Source organism: Tachysurus vachellii, chromosome 15, assembly GCF_030014155.1.
Source record: "Tachysurus vachellii isolate PV-2020 chromosome 15, HZAU_Pvac_v1, whole genome shotgun sequence".
Lineage (NCBI taxonomy): Eukaryota > Metazoa > Chordata > Actinopteri > Siluriformes > Bagridae > Tachysurus > Tachysurus vachellii.
Genome location: NC_083474.1, coordinates 19,388,969 through 19,403,449, shown reverse-complemented (window position 1 = coordinate 19,403,449; position 14,481 = coordinate 19,388,969). Strand labels below are relative to the sequence as shown.

Sequence of the window (14,481 nt, the reverse complement as noted above, 5' to 3'; positions counted from 1 at the left end):
CTGATTTATTAGTAGCGAGTACAAGGCTTAGAACTGATTCACTGCTTCACTGTTGTTTTGGTAGCAAAACATCTTTATATTGATTGAACGATTTATTGATTGAGGCTTTGTATTGATTCAATAAGTCACTGAATTACAGATGTTTTTCTAGATCAAGGCTAAGTGGATTGTTTGACTGATTCACTGTGTACAGACTTTTTGGTTAGCAGACAAGGTTAAGTATTGATTCACCGAGTCACTGAATCACTACTCAAGGTTATGTGTGTGAAATGTCCTGTTGCCCTGCAGGTAGGTGATGGGAACCCATTGCGGCGTTGGCGTGTCTCAGTGGAGGTGGAGGCTCCTCCATCTGTAGTGTTGAACCGCATACTGCGAGAGCGCCACCTGTGGGATGTTGATCTGCTGCAGTGGAGAGTGTGTGAAGTGCTTGACAAGCAGACTGAGATCTTCCAATACGTTCTGAACCGCATGCCCCCGCACCCTAGCAGGGATTTTGTAGTGCTCAGGTACGTCATAACTCACTCTCACTGATAATCTCCTGATGTCACAGGTGATATTTACTAAGGGCCTTTTTACACCTGGTCACTTCATGTGTTTTTCTCTGATCCGATAGCTATCTGATTTGTTAAAACTGTTCCATTTACATCAGGCCACATAAATGCGTCTTGAATCGAATATCAATCCGCTCTTTCTACTCCCGCCCAAAATGCAAATATATTTTACCTCATTTCCGGGGTAATTGAAACGGAACACACCTTGGTGTATGCGGTTGCTACAAAAAACAGCATTTACTGTTCGCTGCATTTTCGCTGGCAGCAGCAGTGCATTTTAAGACCCAACGAGACACCTGGGTGAAAGATCACCTGCGAGTGACGTACTTCCGTTTGGGAGGAGTACAGCGCTGACGTATGTGGCTTGAACAACCACATTCATTTACACCTGTCCAGTTTCATCTGAAACGCGTCCCAGACCACCTCCTGAAGTGGTTTGAACCATCGGATTTATATCCGTCTCGAAAACGTTTCGGAGGGCATTTAGACCTGGTCTTTTTACCATCGGATAGCTATCAGATCACAGAAAACACATGAAGTGACCAGGTGTAAAAAGCCCCAAAAAGTAATTCTAAGTATATTAAAATGTATACTTTTATCCTAGTTACTCCATGAATATAATTATCTACAGAATTGTTGCCAACCTTTATAAAAATAAACCAAAATTTTTACATGTTTTAGATGAGTAACTGGCTAAGCGTATAAATCAACCTCAGCACATCTTCATTCTGTCCGTTTGCTGTGTGTTTACTTTTAGGTCGTGGAGGACAGATTTACCTCGGGGAGCATGCTCCCTCGTGTCCGTCTCCATCGAGCATGACGAGTGTCCTCTCATAGGTGGCATCAGGGGCATTGTGCTTGAGTCTGGCTACCTGCTGGAACCCTGCGGCTCGGGCAAATCACGGCTCACGCACATCTGCAGAGTGGATCTCAAGTGAGTACGCACTCTGAGTACATATGCTAAGTTCTAATCACAACCTTTTCTTTTTGCTAATTCTATCACAATAATGTTAACCGTAAGTCAGTATGTGTTAACGGATATTATTAAATACAGTACTTCATCATTATTATTAATAATTAATTGCTAATATTGCATGTTTTTGCAGTTTTAATTACATACTGTATGTTTTTGCTAATCGTACACCATTCGATAGTAGTATAGCTGATAATAATTTATATATATTTCTAGATAAATTTTTATTTATTAAATAAATAATAAATACATATAAATAAATCTTGTTAATTAAATGCAAAGGCAGTAATAAACTGTAATAGCTAATGCTATAGTTACTGAATATTTCACACCACACTATGATTGGACATTGATTAATATCACATACATTTGCTCATTTTCGAACTTTAGTACAATAATTGCTAACATTACATAGTTTATGCTACTGTTTATGTTGTATTCTGACATACAACAATAATTATTTACATATAATTGTTTACTCACATACAACAGCTAGCATTTCTGCTAATATTGCAGTTGCGCTGTAGCGCGAGCAGCAACCTGTTAGCTCCTTTGCGCGAATTAACTTCCGTTTACTTTCTGCTTTGTCTTTTGTTTGTTAATGTTGGAATGTGCTTTTATTTATGTCCTGTCTTCACCCCTGTGTGGTCATTTCCTGTTAATATATATCTGTTTAATCTATTTAAACACTCTTGTGTGTTATCTTTTTGGTGAAGTGTACGTTAAGTGTCCACGATGCTACAGAGAACTTTGTTCCATGTTTTTATTGGCCCAGTTTAATAGTTTAGCCTAAGACCTGTCTTTGCGTCCTTTAGTCCAGTCTCTGTCCTTGACCTCCATGTGAAACCATATTACTTTTTTTAAATGGATAGTATTGCATACAGTATATCTGTGTATAAAGATTAACCTGTGTGTACGGTATAAATAAGTTCTTCTGTTTCCTTGTGTTCAGAGGCAGAACTCCAGAATGGTACAACAAAGCATTCGGTCACCTGTGTGCCGCAGAAGCCGCCCGCATCCGCAACTCCTTCCAGCCCATCCATGCAGATGGACCAGAGACTAAAATCTGAGTCCTGTAATGCCTTTCTGCATGAACGGACATCTCAGTGAAGGAAACCCAACACCCGGGACACCCTTCAGCCAATGCTGTGACACATAAATATATATAAACAAATACATAAAATCAACATCTTGCCAGTGTACCTTAGCGTTCATGTTGTACGTCTATTTGTAATATTGTATTATTTGTAATTAGCATTATTCGTATTATAATTAATTCTATTGGTACATATTTGCTGTGCACATAATCTTATACAATGTATACAACATCTAAGCTCTTAAATGCTTCTGGGAAGCATGTCCTTTTTTTTTTTTAATTCAAAGCTATATTCGAACACATATGCCGCACAGTCACATGTGTGTTCTTGTATTCTGTGTGTTTGTGTGTATGCGTGTGTGTGTTCACATGTATACTCACATGTGACCTGTACAGAGCGTGTTTTATCAGAGCATTTGGCCGTTTTGTCTCTTGATATCTCATTTGCACTGATATCAACGTGATTTACACGGTACAGAATGTTACTCAGATGTAAGCTGGTTTTACTTTGCCTTTCTCCTTGTGGATCGTTCTGTGTTTGTCTGAGAAATGGGTGTTATTTTATTGTATTTTATTTTAACTTTGTAAAAAAAAAATGAAAAAAAAAAATGACTTGGGTTTGACTTTCTCAGGCCTGCTCTTGTAGTACTGGATTACGTAGAGGACAAGTCAGAGACAATGTCTTTTTAATAAACTATACATAAATTAATTATAAATAACTGCTTGTGTCTATTATTTGGGCAATTTTTTTTTATACCTGTGCTGTATTTCTTTATTTCAAAGTGACAGTACATTACTGTATATCTCCTGTATATTTACACAGAGGAATCTACAATTGAGGCTTTATATACCGATCATTACAGAATACAGAATCACCTCCATGTAGATCCTCCAGGGTTGACAGATGTTAATTCAGTTCAAGACTTCTCTCTCTCATTTTCTACCACTTATCCGAACTACCTCGGGTCACGGGGAGCCTGTGCCTATCTCAGGTGTCATCGGGCATCAAGGCAGGATACACCCAACCCATCGTGCCAACCCATCACAGGGCACACACACACACACACACTCATTCACTCACACAATCACACACTATGGAGATGCCAATCAACCTACCATGTATGTCTTTGGACCGGGGGAGGAAACCGGAGTACCCGGAGGAAACCCCCGAGGCACGGGGAGAACATGCAAACTCCACACACACAAGGCGGAGGTGGGAATCGAACCCCCAACCCTGGAGGTGTGAGGCGAACGTGCTAACCACTAAGCCACCGTGCCCCCTCAGTTCAAGACTTATTTCATCCATACACTGAATCACTGATTTCTTAGTAGTGACTAAAGTCTAAGAAGTGCTTGACGGAATCAGTGATTTGTCAGTAGTCACTTCACGGCTAAGAAGTGATTCACTGAATCACTGATATATTAGTAGTGACTACAAGGCTAAGAACTGATTCACTATATCTGTGTATAAAGATTAAGTTCTTCCCTTTCCTTGTGTTCAGAGGCAGAACTACAGAATGATACAACAAAGTCACCTGTGTGCCCATCCAAGCAGATGGACCAGAGACTAAAATAAGAAGTGATTCACTGAATCACTGATTTATTAATAGTGACTACAAGGCTAATAAGTGATTCACTAAATCACTGATATATTAGTAGTGAATACAAGGCTAAGAAAAAATCCACTGAATCACTGGAATATTAGTAGTGACTACAAGGTTAGAATTGATTCATCAAATCATTGATTTCTTAGCAGTGACTACAAGGCCAAGAAGTGAATCACAGATTTTTTAGTAGTCACTATAAGGCTAAGACCCGATTCACTGAATCACTGATATATTAGTAGTGACTACAAGGCTATGAATTTATACACCAAATCACTGATATATTAGTAGTGACTACAAGGCTATGAATTTATACACCAAATCACTGATATATTAGTAGTGACTACAAGGCTATGAATTTATACACCAAATCACTGATATATTAGTAGTGACTACAAGGCTATGAATTTATACACCAAATCACTGATATATTAGTAGTGACTACAAGGCTATGAATTTATACACCAAATCACTGATATATTAGTAGTGACTACAAGGCTATGAATTTATACACCAAATCACTGATATATTAGTAGTGACTACAAGGCTGAACTGATTCACTGAATCGCTGATTTTATTTTTATTTTTTTTGGTAAGGAAGAAGTATTGATTCGCTGATTCATTTAATCTGATTTTTTTTAAGTAGTCAGAACAAGGCTGTGTGTGTGTGTGACAGGTTTTTTGGTGAAACAGACAAAATAAAATAAATTAATTAATTAATAATATAATAATATACGCTAGATGGCGCTGTTAACCTGTCTCGGATTTATACGCTGCTCTATAATTGCTTTGCAAAGGGAAGTGCAGGGAAATGTTATATATATTATTATATATTATATATCTACAAAACTGGTGTGTGTGTGTGTGTGTGTGTGTGTGTGTAACTGGCTTGATGTAATCAAAATATACTTTTTTTTGAATATTATAAGAATATTTTCCACATATGCTTGTAATTTTAGTGGTGTACCTCAGGACTGAATAAACTTTTTTAAACGCCTGAGTCAACAAGGATGACTAATTTTAATGACACAGTCTTATATTCGAGTCCAATTTGTAATGCAACACATTTTTCCTATTTAAAACATACAGTCAGTGTTCAAGTACTTTATAATACAAAGATGTGTGGGATTAAATATTAATAATCCAGGCTCAATCTCTCAACCATATGACACAAACTCTTAAAATTCTCACATTCTGAGGTTTCTGAAAACATCAGTCTAGAGAATAACACAACCACAAGCTCACAGCTGAGAGACAAGCAAAAAGAAGGCAGTTAATTAATAACAGGACGTGGGTTCTTCTCTGCCTACCTGCCAAGTTCAAGTGAAAATTAGTGCAGGGCCAATTTGAGAAGGAAGGCTTTAATCTCATGCAGGCAGTCATGTCATGGCAATGTGTCAGCTGCTCAAATGACTTCAGCATAAAAAGAAACAAAACACTTTATCCATGTTAATTGTGTTAGATCCATGGGCAGCTTTGGCAGTGCAATGTACTGTTAGCAGTACATACAGCATGATTATGCACATGCATTCACGTCTTTATAGCAGGTGTGACACTTAACTCAGGCTAATATTCCTGAGCTCTTAAAGCTCACTACAGAAAGTACTGAGCGACTCATAGTGTTTAAACAGTGACTCGGTCTGACATATCCTTATGCTTACACACACACACACACACACACACACACACACACACACACACACACACACACACACAGTACATGGTAAAGTTTTTTTTATGTTTAATTGTAGTCACTTCTATTTTTTTCTCGATTAATTCATTTTTTCCTGCATTCTGTAGCTCAGTTTTAGATTTTCTAATAAAAATCCTACTACCAATATTACTACTACTGCTTTGAACAAATAAACAACAACAACAACAAAACAATAATTATATAATAATAATAACAATAATAATAACAATAATAATAATAATAATAATAATAATAATAATAATAATAATAATAATAATAATGTGATTTTTATATAATAGAAGTTAATCTGTACTCTATCCCCAAAACAATGAGCACAAGGTGGAAATACACTCTGGAAGACATTGTACAGTAGTCCATCCATGCACACTCTTATTCACACCTAGAGACGGATTAAAACCACTCCTAGCATATTTTTGGGAGTCGGGAGGAGCTGGTGATTAAACCAGATGACTTGGAATTGTGAGGCACCACATTATCATTTAATATGCATCCATCCATTTTCTGTAGCGTTTATCCTACACAGGGTCACAGTGAAGCTGGAGTCTATCCAGGTCATCACACACTGACAGCCAACTCATCACACACACACACACACACACACACACACACACACACACACACACACACACACACACACACACAATTTACATAATAGACAATTTAGAGATGGCAAATATATCATTATAATATTTTATGTTATTATTTATAAAATCAGGAAATAAAAAGGATCAAATTTAATTTTGGATATTTATTGTGATTTAAATAAATGATTACTAAATTAAATGATTACTAATTCATTTATTTTTTACCAGTCTATGTGCATTGATGTCTAGATAAGTGGTGTTGATGATGTGTAAATTGTTTATGGGTTATGTGTTAATGTGTATTCTATTTCTCCAGGGTGAAAGTGAAGGTGTGTTAGTGAAGTGTGGAGGATGACAGAGCTCAGATCTCAGCTGCATATAGAGGGCGTGTTGCTAAAGCAGTCAGGTCAGACCTGCTCTTACAGATGGCTTTTACGACTCACTTCACAAACTCGATTCCCTCAAATCGAGCCGGTTCAGTGAATCGAATTGAGTGGGTTTTCATTCATTAGGTTTAGAGAAGTTTTATTGTAGGATAAAACGTTGTTTCTGGATAACATTTATTCTCTTTTCATTTTGTCTTTAGAGAAAGCATGACTTTGTAATGCATATGTGAAATGCTCTAGAAATTAGTTTCATTTTGTTTATATGTAAGCTATCACAAAATCCAGAATGTAATTGCCATGAAGAGAGAAAAACTTTATTTGTAAAGAGTCTAATGCTTTATTTGGAATATTTTATTAGTGTATGTTTGGAATAATAGTCAAATGCTTAGATGCTACATAGACTGAAGATAGAAAAGGCTTAGAAATATTCTCAGAATCATAGTTTATATTGTCATATCTTTATTACTACCACTTCCCCTTCAGGATATATATCATCATGCAATATAATAGTGTAGTGGATATAATGGTCAATATCTAAAATGCTACATATAGACCAGAGAAAACAAAAAAAACCCAGATGAAACCCACATGGACATGGAGGAGAATATGAGAAACCCACACAGGAACCTTATCTGGAACTGTGAAGCAGAAACTCCTGCTTTATTATTATTATTATTATTATTATTATTATTATTATTATTATTATTATTATTATTACCTCTACTACTAATAAGAGTGTCCGTTCGTTCTTTCTAATCAATCCATCCGATACAGATTCAAGAGAGTCATTCGTAAAGAACCGATTCCTCCATGAATCATCCATCTAGAGATTGAGTGGCTCTCAGAGAGGAAGCGCGTCCCGAGCCAACCACAAACCGCACAAGGACTCGGATCTGTCCACGTCTGTGTCTTTTAATTTAAGCCTCTGTTAGAATTTGGCTGCTTCTAGAAATTTCTTCCAAAGATCATTCTGTTTCCGGGACCGGTGCGGATGGTGTCGTGCTGCCTGTAAGACACAGGTGCGGATGATGATGATGATGGCGAGTGAGACGGCGCTGTGCGCTCCGGGCCGCGGACAGCAGCTGCAGCAGCGCGGGGCCGCGGGCTCCGTCACGGGCGAGACGGCTGCGTCGGGGTCTGCTGCGGGGTCTGCGTGCTCCGGTTCCGTGCTCCTGGCGTCCGGCGCGCTTAACCCCGCGGTACCCATCCGCAACATCAGGACGAAGTTCGCTGTGCTTGCGGGTCTCATCCGAGCCGGAGAGGTGAGCGACAGAGACATCGCGGAGACGGTGCTGAATCTGGTGAGTGGATGATCCGCGCCCTGCGACCGCCCTCATGCGCTCTCCATGTAAATACATCAGCAGGAATGTGAAGTGTAAATCTAATCCTGCACACTATAGCAGTGTCACACACACACACAAACACACACACACACACACACACACACACACACACACACACCTAGAAGCGTGTCGGCCTACCAGGTATCTTAACTTTCACACGCAACACACACTGATGCTCAAGGATCACCTGCTGAGCTCATAGAGTCACACACAGCACTGTACCTTGGACTTGTTACTTGTTAAGATGTTTATTTATTTATCTTTAGTATGAAAAAAATCTATTATATTATATACTATTTGTGTTCTGAGTCACAAATCCGAGCAAAGTAGACAAACATGTAGCTGTTATTTACTCATTTACATCTCAAGTTTAAAGTCACTGTGGGTCACACACTTGATTCACATTTGATCCGTATTTGTTTTTCTGCACGTGATTTCTTCACAAGATTTTTTTCACACGTTAGTTTTGTGACGTGGTGTTTTGTTCCCTTATTTCTTCTAGGGTTTTGACACGTTGAAATTCACCCTCACATGTAACGTCTCACGTACTCACATGCAAATTTAATTTGAAGCCTTTCTACTTTTTATTACTATCATTATTAATCCTAACATTGTTGTTTTTTTTTCATTTAAATATACACACTCACCGGCCACTTTATTATGTACACCTTACTAGTACCGTTGTGGTCTTCTGCTGCTGTAGCCCATCTGCCTCAATTTTCGATGTGTTGTGTGTTCAGAGATGCTCTTCTGCATACCTCGGTTGTAACGAGTGGTTATTTGAGTTACTGTTGCATTTCTATCAGCTCGAACCAGTCTGGCCGTTCTCCTCTGACCTCTGGCATCAACAAGGCATTTCTTCACCTTTCTTCACCATTCTGACGCTCGGTTTGAACTGCAGCAGATCGTCTTGACCATGTCTACATGCCTAAATGCATTGAGTTGCTGCCACGTGATTGGCTGATTAGAAATTTGCGTTAACGAGCAGTTGGACAGGTGTACCTAATAAAGTGGCCGGTGAGTGTACATTAGGGTCCAGCACAAACTCATCTAATGAGATATAATCACACACTCCAGTCACTTCAAATAATATGACCTATCTACTAGAGATACAAGACTTAAACTCGTGAGCATAGACAGAGAAAACCAAAAGAAATCAGGACAGAATCTGTAAGTTTCATTGTTTCCTGAAATTGACACAGTAATCTGATGATCATCTCAAACAATTTTTTTAGATGGCAATTTTGGTGATCTACGTTTCGTGTTATTGTCGCATGTGGCATCTCGCACTGCTCCACTGCTCCTGACAATGCTGAATTTGTCCTTGATGCTCTTATCAAAGCGCTTCTGTAAGCTTGGTTTCTTTTCGAGAGCTGAAACTGTGAGCTGATGTGACAATCTAGCGATTAAGCCGCAGATGTTCCTTCTGTTCGCTGCTCTTAAATATAGGTGCGGTGTGACGTGGCGAGATGTCACTGAATGCCTTATGGAGTTCTGGGAAAAATTCATACTGTATATAAAGCTTGGAGTTAAGATATTATCCCTGTGTTTACACGCTGTTGGATATGCTTTGGCGTGTTGTTGGAAATAGAAGTCACAGTTGTGAGATATTAAAAAGTAACTGTGAGGAAAAAAAGACAGTTGTATAGAAATAACTTAGTTTGGAGAAACAAAGATGTGCTTGAGAGATATTAAGTTGTGAGGTAAGAACCTGCATCATATTTTGTTTCATACGAAAAAAAAGTTACTGAATAATGCCTCTCATTTAGTTAAACTGTCATTCAGATTTTGGAGTCCGTTAGCTAGCTTAGCTATTTACAAATAGCATACATGCTAGCATATGTTTTTGATGTATGGCCAAAAAAAACTGTATTTTGAACAAACATTTATTTTAGTATTATAGAAACTTCGAGGGGGGACACGGTGGCTTAGTGGTTAGCACGTTTGCCTCACACCTCCAGGGTTGGGGGATCGATTCCCGCCTCCACCTTGTGTGTGTGGAGTTTGCATGTTCTCCCCGTGCCTTGGGGGTTTCCTCCAGGTACTCCGGTTTCCTCCCCCGGTACAAAGACATACATGGTAGGTTGATTGGCATCTCTGGAAAATTGTCCGTAGTGTGTGAGTGTGTGAGTGAATGAGAGTGTGTGTGTGTGCCCTGCGATGGGTTGGCTGAGATAGGCACAGGCTCCCCGTGACCCGAGGTAGTTCGGATAAGCGGTAGAAAATGAGTGAGTAAGTGAGAGTGAGAGAAACTTCGAGTTTCAACACCTTGTTTTCTTGCTTTTTATTGAAACTACTAGCAATAAGTGAAACCTGGTGGTGTAGCGAGTAACGTTGCCACTTCAAGCTCCAGGATTTGATCGTGAGCTTGATTTACTGCAATCACAAGATAAAAAATCTGCATCATATTTTGCTTCATATGCAGAAACGAGCTTTCACAGTAAACATGTAGTCAAACTGTTATTTAGACTTTTGTGTTTTGTTAACGAGCATGATTTGGAGTCTGCTAGCTATCCTATTTGCACCTAGCATACACTCAGCATACAGTTTCAGAAAATTTTATGTGTATTATTTAGTATAACTTGCTTCAGGTTTCTGCTGGTTGAACAGTTTTTTTTTTGTTTTTTTTATTGAAATTAAAGAGCAACATGGTGGAGCAGAGCTCAGTGTTGCCACTTCACAGCTACAGGATTTGATCCTGAGCTCAGTTACTGCAATTACAAGATAAAAATGAACAAAATATAAATCTGCATAATATTTTATTTCATTCGCAGAAAAACAAGCTTCCTGACTGATCATTTCAAACTGTTACTCAGGCTTTGGAATCTGTTTTCTAGCTTGGCTTGCATCTCATATACACATAGTACATGCGCTAGCATACGGTTGTTTGTATGTTTGGCCAAAAATACTGTTAATTTTTGGCCAGAAAAATTTATTTTCCATTTATTATTTAGTATAACTTGCTTTTGGTTTCTGCTGATTGACAGTTTTTTGTTTTTTCATTAAAAGTATTAGAAATAAGAGCAACATGTTGGTGCAGCGCATAGTGTTGGTGCTGCTTTGATTCTGAGCTCGAGTTATTGTCTATAGTGTGTACAGTATGTGGTTTTCCTTTATGGTTTATAGTTTATACGATGCCCTTCGATCCCAGGGTGTATTCCCATCTCACACCCAGTGTTCCCAAGATACCCAAACCAGGAAAACACTTAGTCCAACTGTATGGATATGAATAATAATACAAATCTTATAAATTATAACGCTATGTAGAGAGATTAATTCAGAATCATTTAACAACAAACTGGAATCATTTCTTACCTAACCACTGATAATTGTCAGGATCCAGCTCGGACTTTGGCCAAGTGCTTTTGTTTATGTTCTGTGTTTACGTGTCAGCCCTGCCCTTGTGTCTTCCTCCGCGCCTTTGCACACCTGTTCCTTATGTGTTTAATTGTTATTAGTATTCAGTCGAGCCGCGTTGCCTTTAGCAGCGCGGAATCCTTGTTGTCGTCTCGTGTCAAGTCTTGTCATGTCTTCGGTCGTGTCTTTGTTCCTGTTTTGTGTTTTTTTATTTAATAAATCCGTTTATTTTAGCTATCCTGTATTTGGGTCTGTTTTTATCCCCGCATCGCTGACAATAATACATCTCGAAATTGATAATGGCACAGAGTAGATTTTTGTCTTTGTGTGTTTTGACTTTGTGAATAAACATATTGTAGTTGACAACGCTCAGATATAATGTAGCGTGCTGAGGAACGACCGTCTCTCACTCGAATCCCAGAGGCAGCAGATGGAGTAAATGCGTCGAGGAGCCTGTTGACATTCAGATGACGCTTCTGTTACTAAGCTAATGGCTCCCGGGGCCCATAACACACTGAGAGACTTCTGTAAAACTGAGCTTACAGGCAGGAACAGAAGCCAAGCACTTAAGCACACAAGCACATACAACTTAAAGCCACTGAACTGAAAAATGACAAAGGAGAAAGTGAAAGAACAGACTTTCTTTCTGAGGCGGAGCTGGGGGCGGATTTCTGGGTTGTACTCCTTACGAGACGTGCAAATATGTGTAACTTACAAATGGTTACTCATTAGTTGTTTACTTAACACACATACACCACAACAGGATGAACCAATCGCAATCAGGCATTTTCCCATTTCTGTTAGTTAGTTTATAATTTTCTAGATAACAGTTTGTGTTTATTTGACACTCTATAAGTTTGTGAGTGTTTTTTTCTTCAGGGGTTTAGCCACTGGTAGATTGAGCAGTCAGAGGCATGACAGAACATTTACTAGAATTAGGATGTTTTTCTGTTTAAATAGTGACCACACGTGCATTCTTATGCACTACTACGAAGCTAAATCTTTATAAGGTTAGATGTTTTTAGCCAGCTACATTTTGCACCGTGAATTCGGTGGGGTTTCAGATTGGGATTTGTTTTGCTTCTGTACAACTGTATCAAGCTAGACATGCCATGATTTATGTATAAAGCATTTACAAAAGTAATTTGTCATGCATAAAAATATTATGATGTTTATTTGCTTCGTATCCCACTCGTGCTCCTGAGAATGGGTTAAATTGTGCATAAGAAGGATGCACTGCAAAAAATTGAAAGGATAGTATCTGGGCATTAGTGATACTTGATGTCGAAGAATTTGCATTTTTCAATCCGGCACCCAGTGTAAAACCTGTGGCAACATCAAACATGCGGACTGGATGGTCCTCTGTGTGACCCCGAACAGGGAGCAGTCAAAGGACAACAGCCACAACAACCCATATAGACCTACTTACACTTGCATTCTCAGTGGTAGCTTGGTGGACCTGGGATCCAAAATCACTACCTTCCAATTGGTAGACCAATACCATACCCGCTAGGCTAACACATCTTCCTTTCACTACACTGTAGACATCCTGTACGGTTCTGTGGGTGTATTTTGTGGATATACTCAGTCCTACATCGTACCTGACCTTCTCTGCACCTGCATATGGGTGAAAGACCAGATTTGTGGACCGCTCCTAGCCGGGAGATCCATCGTCTGATTGTTGAGGACTCCAGAGATTAATTATAATCCATTTAGTCTCAGCAGGGAGCAGCATCTTTACAGCCTTTGGCATGCCGAGGGCCAAGGCACTGACAGCCCTAACACACACTCACAGCCTCACAGCGCTGGGAACAAACATCTCCAGAGGAAACGTCTAGAGGGAATAAACCTCCAACGTGCAGAGAAGGAAGGAAAAATGTAATATTTTTCCTCATATAGATTGGATAATCTGCCAAGCGAAAAGTGGCTGCACTCCAGATCGCATTTTTTCTTTCTCTAGCTGTTTTTGTGGTTTCTGGTAGTGTTGTGAATAACAACCACGTCTATTTGGCATCCAGATTAATTTCAATGTGATTACTTGGATGGAGTAGCATCCCTACAGGCAGCCCAGGACCAGGACGTGAGTCACTTTGATGCCTTAATTTTCCGTCCGTATCGTAAGAGACCCAACGTTCTCCTCAGGCCATGTTCAGGCGAAAGCGTTCATCTTTGTGTAGCAGACGAGAAATAACATCAGATTTCTTCTGCTGTACTAGGTGAAAAGAAATATCTGTGTTTCCGGATCTCTTGGGACTGAGGATCTAAAATGCAAAACAGGAACGCTCGTTCTAGAGGCGCGTTTAGAGTTTTGACTCAGTGACTCAAATCCTAACAAATAAGACATGTGAAATCATGCTCCAGCTTTGATTGCTACCTCGCTTGAATTCCCGCACTTTAAAAAAAAATCAGCAGAGTGAGCAGCGGCAGCATCAATTTTCTTGCTTTTCAGACACTCCTGTTTATTATAGATCCGCAGATTCAGTGCTGGACGGAATTGACTTTTTCTTTAATCCACTGCTTTTTTTTTGTTGTTGCTGTGATTGTGTGTGATGTTGACTCATGATCAGAGCTGGAACATTTTTAGTTTCTCAGTAACATGACAAGCTGTGTTTTTTTTTTTCTTTTTAAATGTCACTTAAATGCTAAATAATCAAACAGACGAACAGTATTATGTGTCAAAATGGTAAAGTTTATGTTAGGATGGTTTAGTGGTTAGCATAATTGTCGCAAACCTCTGGGGTTGAGGGTTTGAGTCCCGTTTCCACCCTGTGTGTATGTGTGATTGTGCCCTTTGATGGATGATTGGTTTTTGGGGGAAAAAACGCTGGGAACAAACTTGAGTAGAACCAGTGTTGTAATGTAACGGAGTACAA

The 14,481-nt window shown here is 39.1% G+C and overlaps 2 protein-coding genes across 10 annotated transcripts in view; both read left to right on the top strand.

Moving 5' to 3' along the window:
* Window positions 1-3,318, top strand: part of stard13b (StAR related lipid transfer domain containing 13b) — a 113,308-nt gene extending 109,990 nt beyond the window's left edge. For 7 of the 9 annotated variants that reach the window (XM_060888100.1, XM_060888098.1, XM_060888103.1 and 4 more), the window contains 3 exons: window positions 289-506; window positions 1,309-1,485; window positions 2,477-3,315. In XM_060888100.1, the coding sequence (XP_060744083.1) occupies window positions 289-506; window positions 1,309-1,485; window positions 2,477-2,594 (513 nt within the window). In that variant the 3' untranslated portion in view covers window positions 2,595-3,315. Of the gene's footprint in view, window positions 1-288; window positions 507-1,308; window positions 1,486-2,476 lie in introns of all 9 variants that reach the window. The other 2 variants (XM_060888099.1, XM_060888101.1) reach the window with 2 other exon arrangements.
* A 4,534-nt stretch (window positions 3,319-7,852) lies between these two features.
* nbeab (neurobeachin b) overlaps window positions 7,853-14,481 on the top strand; it is a 408,640-nt gene continuing 402,011 nt past the window's right edge. The window contains exon 1 of the mRNA XM_060888097.1: window positions 7,853-8,209. Within this exon, the coding sequence (XP_060744080.1) occupies window positions 7,934-8,209 (276 nt within the window). The 5' untranslated portion in view covers window positions 7,853-7,933. The remainder of the gene's footprint in view (window positions 8,210-14,481) is intronic.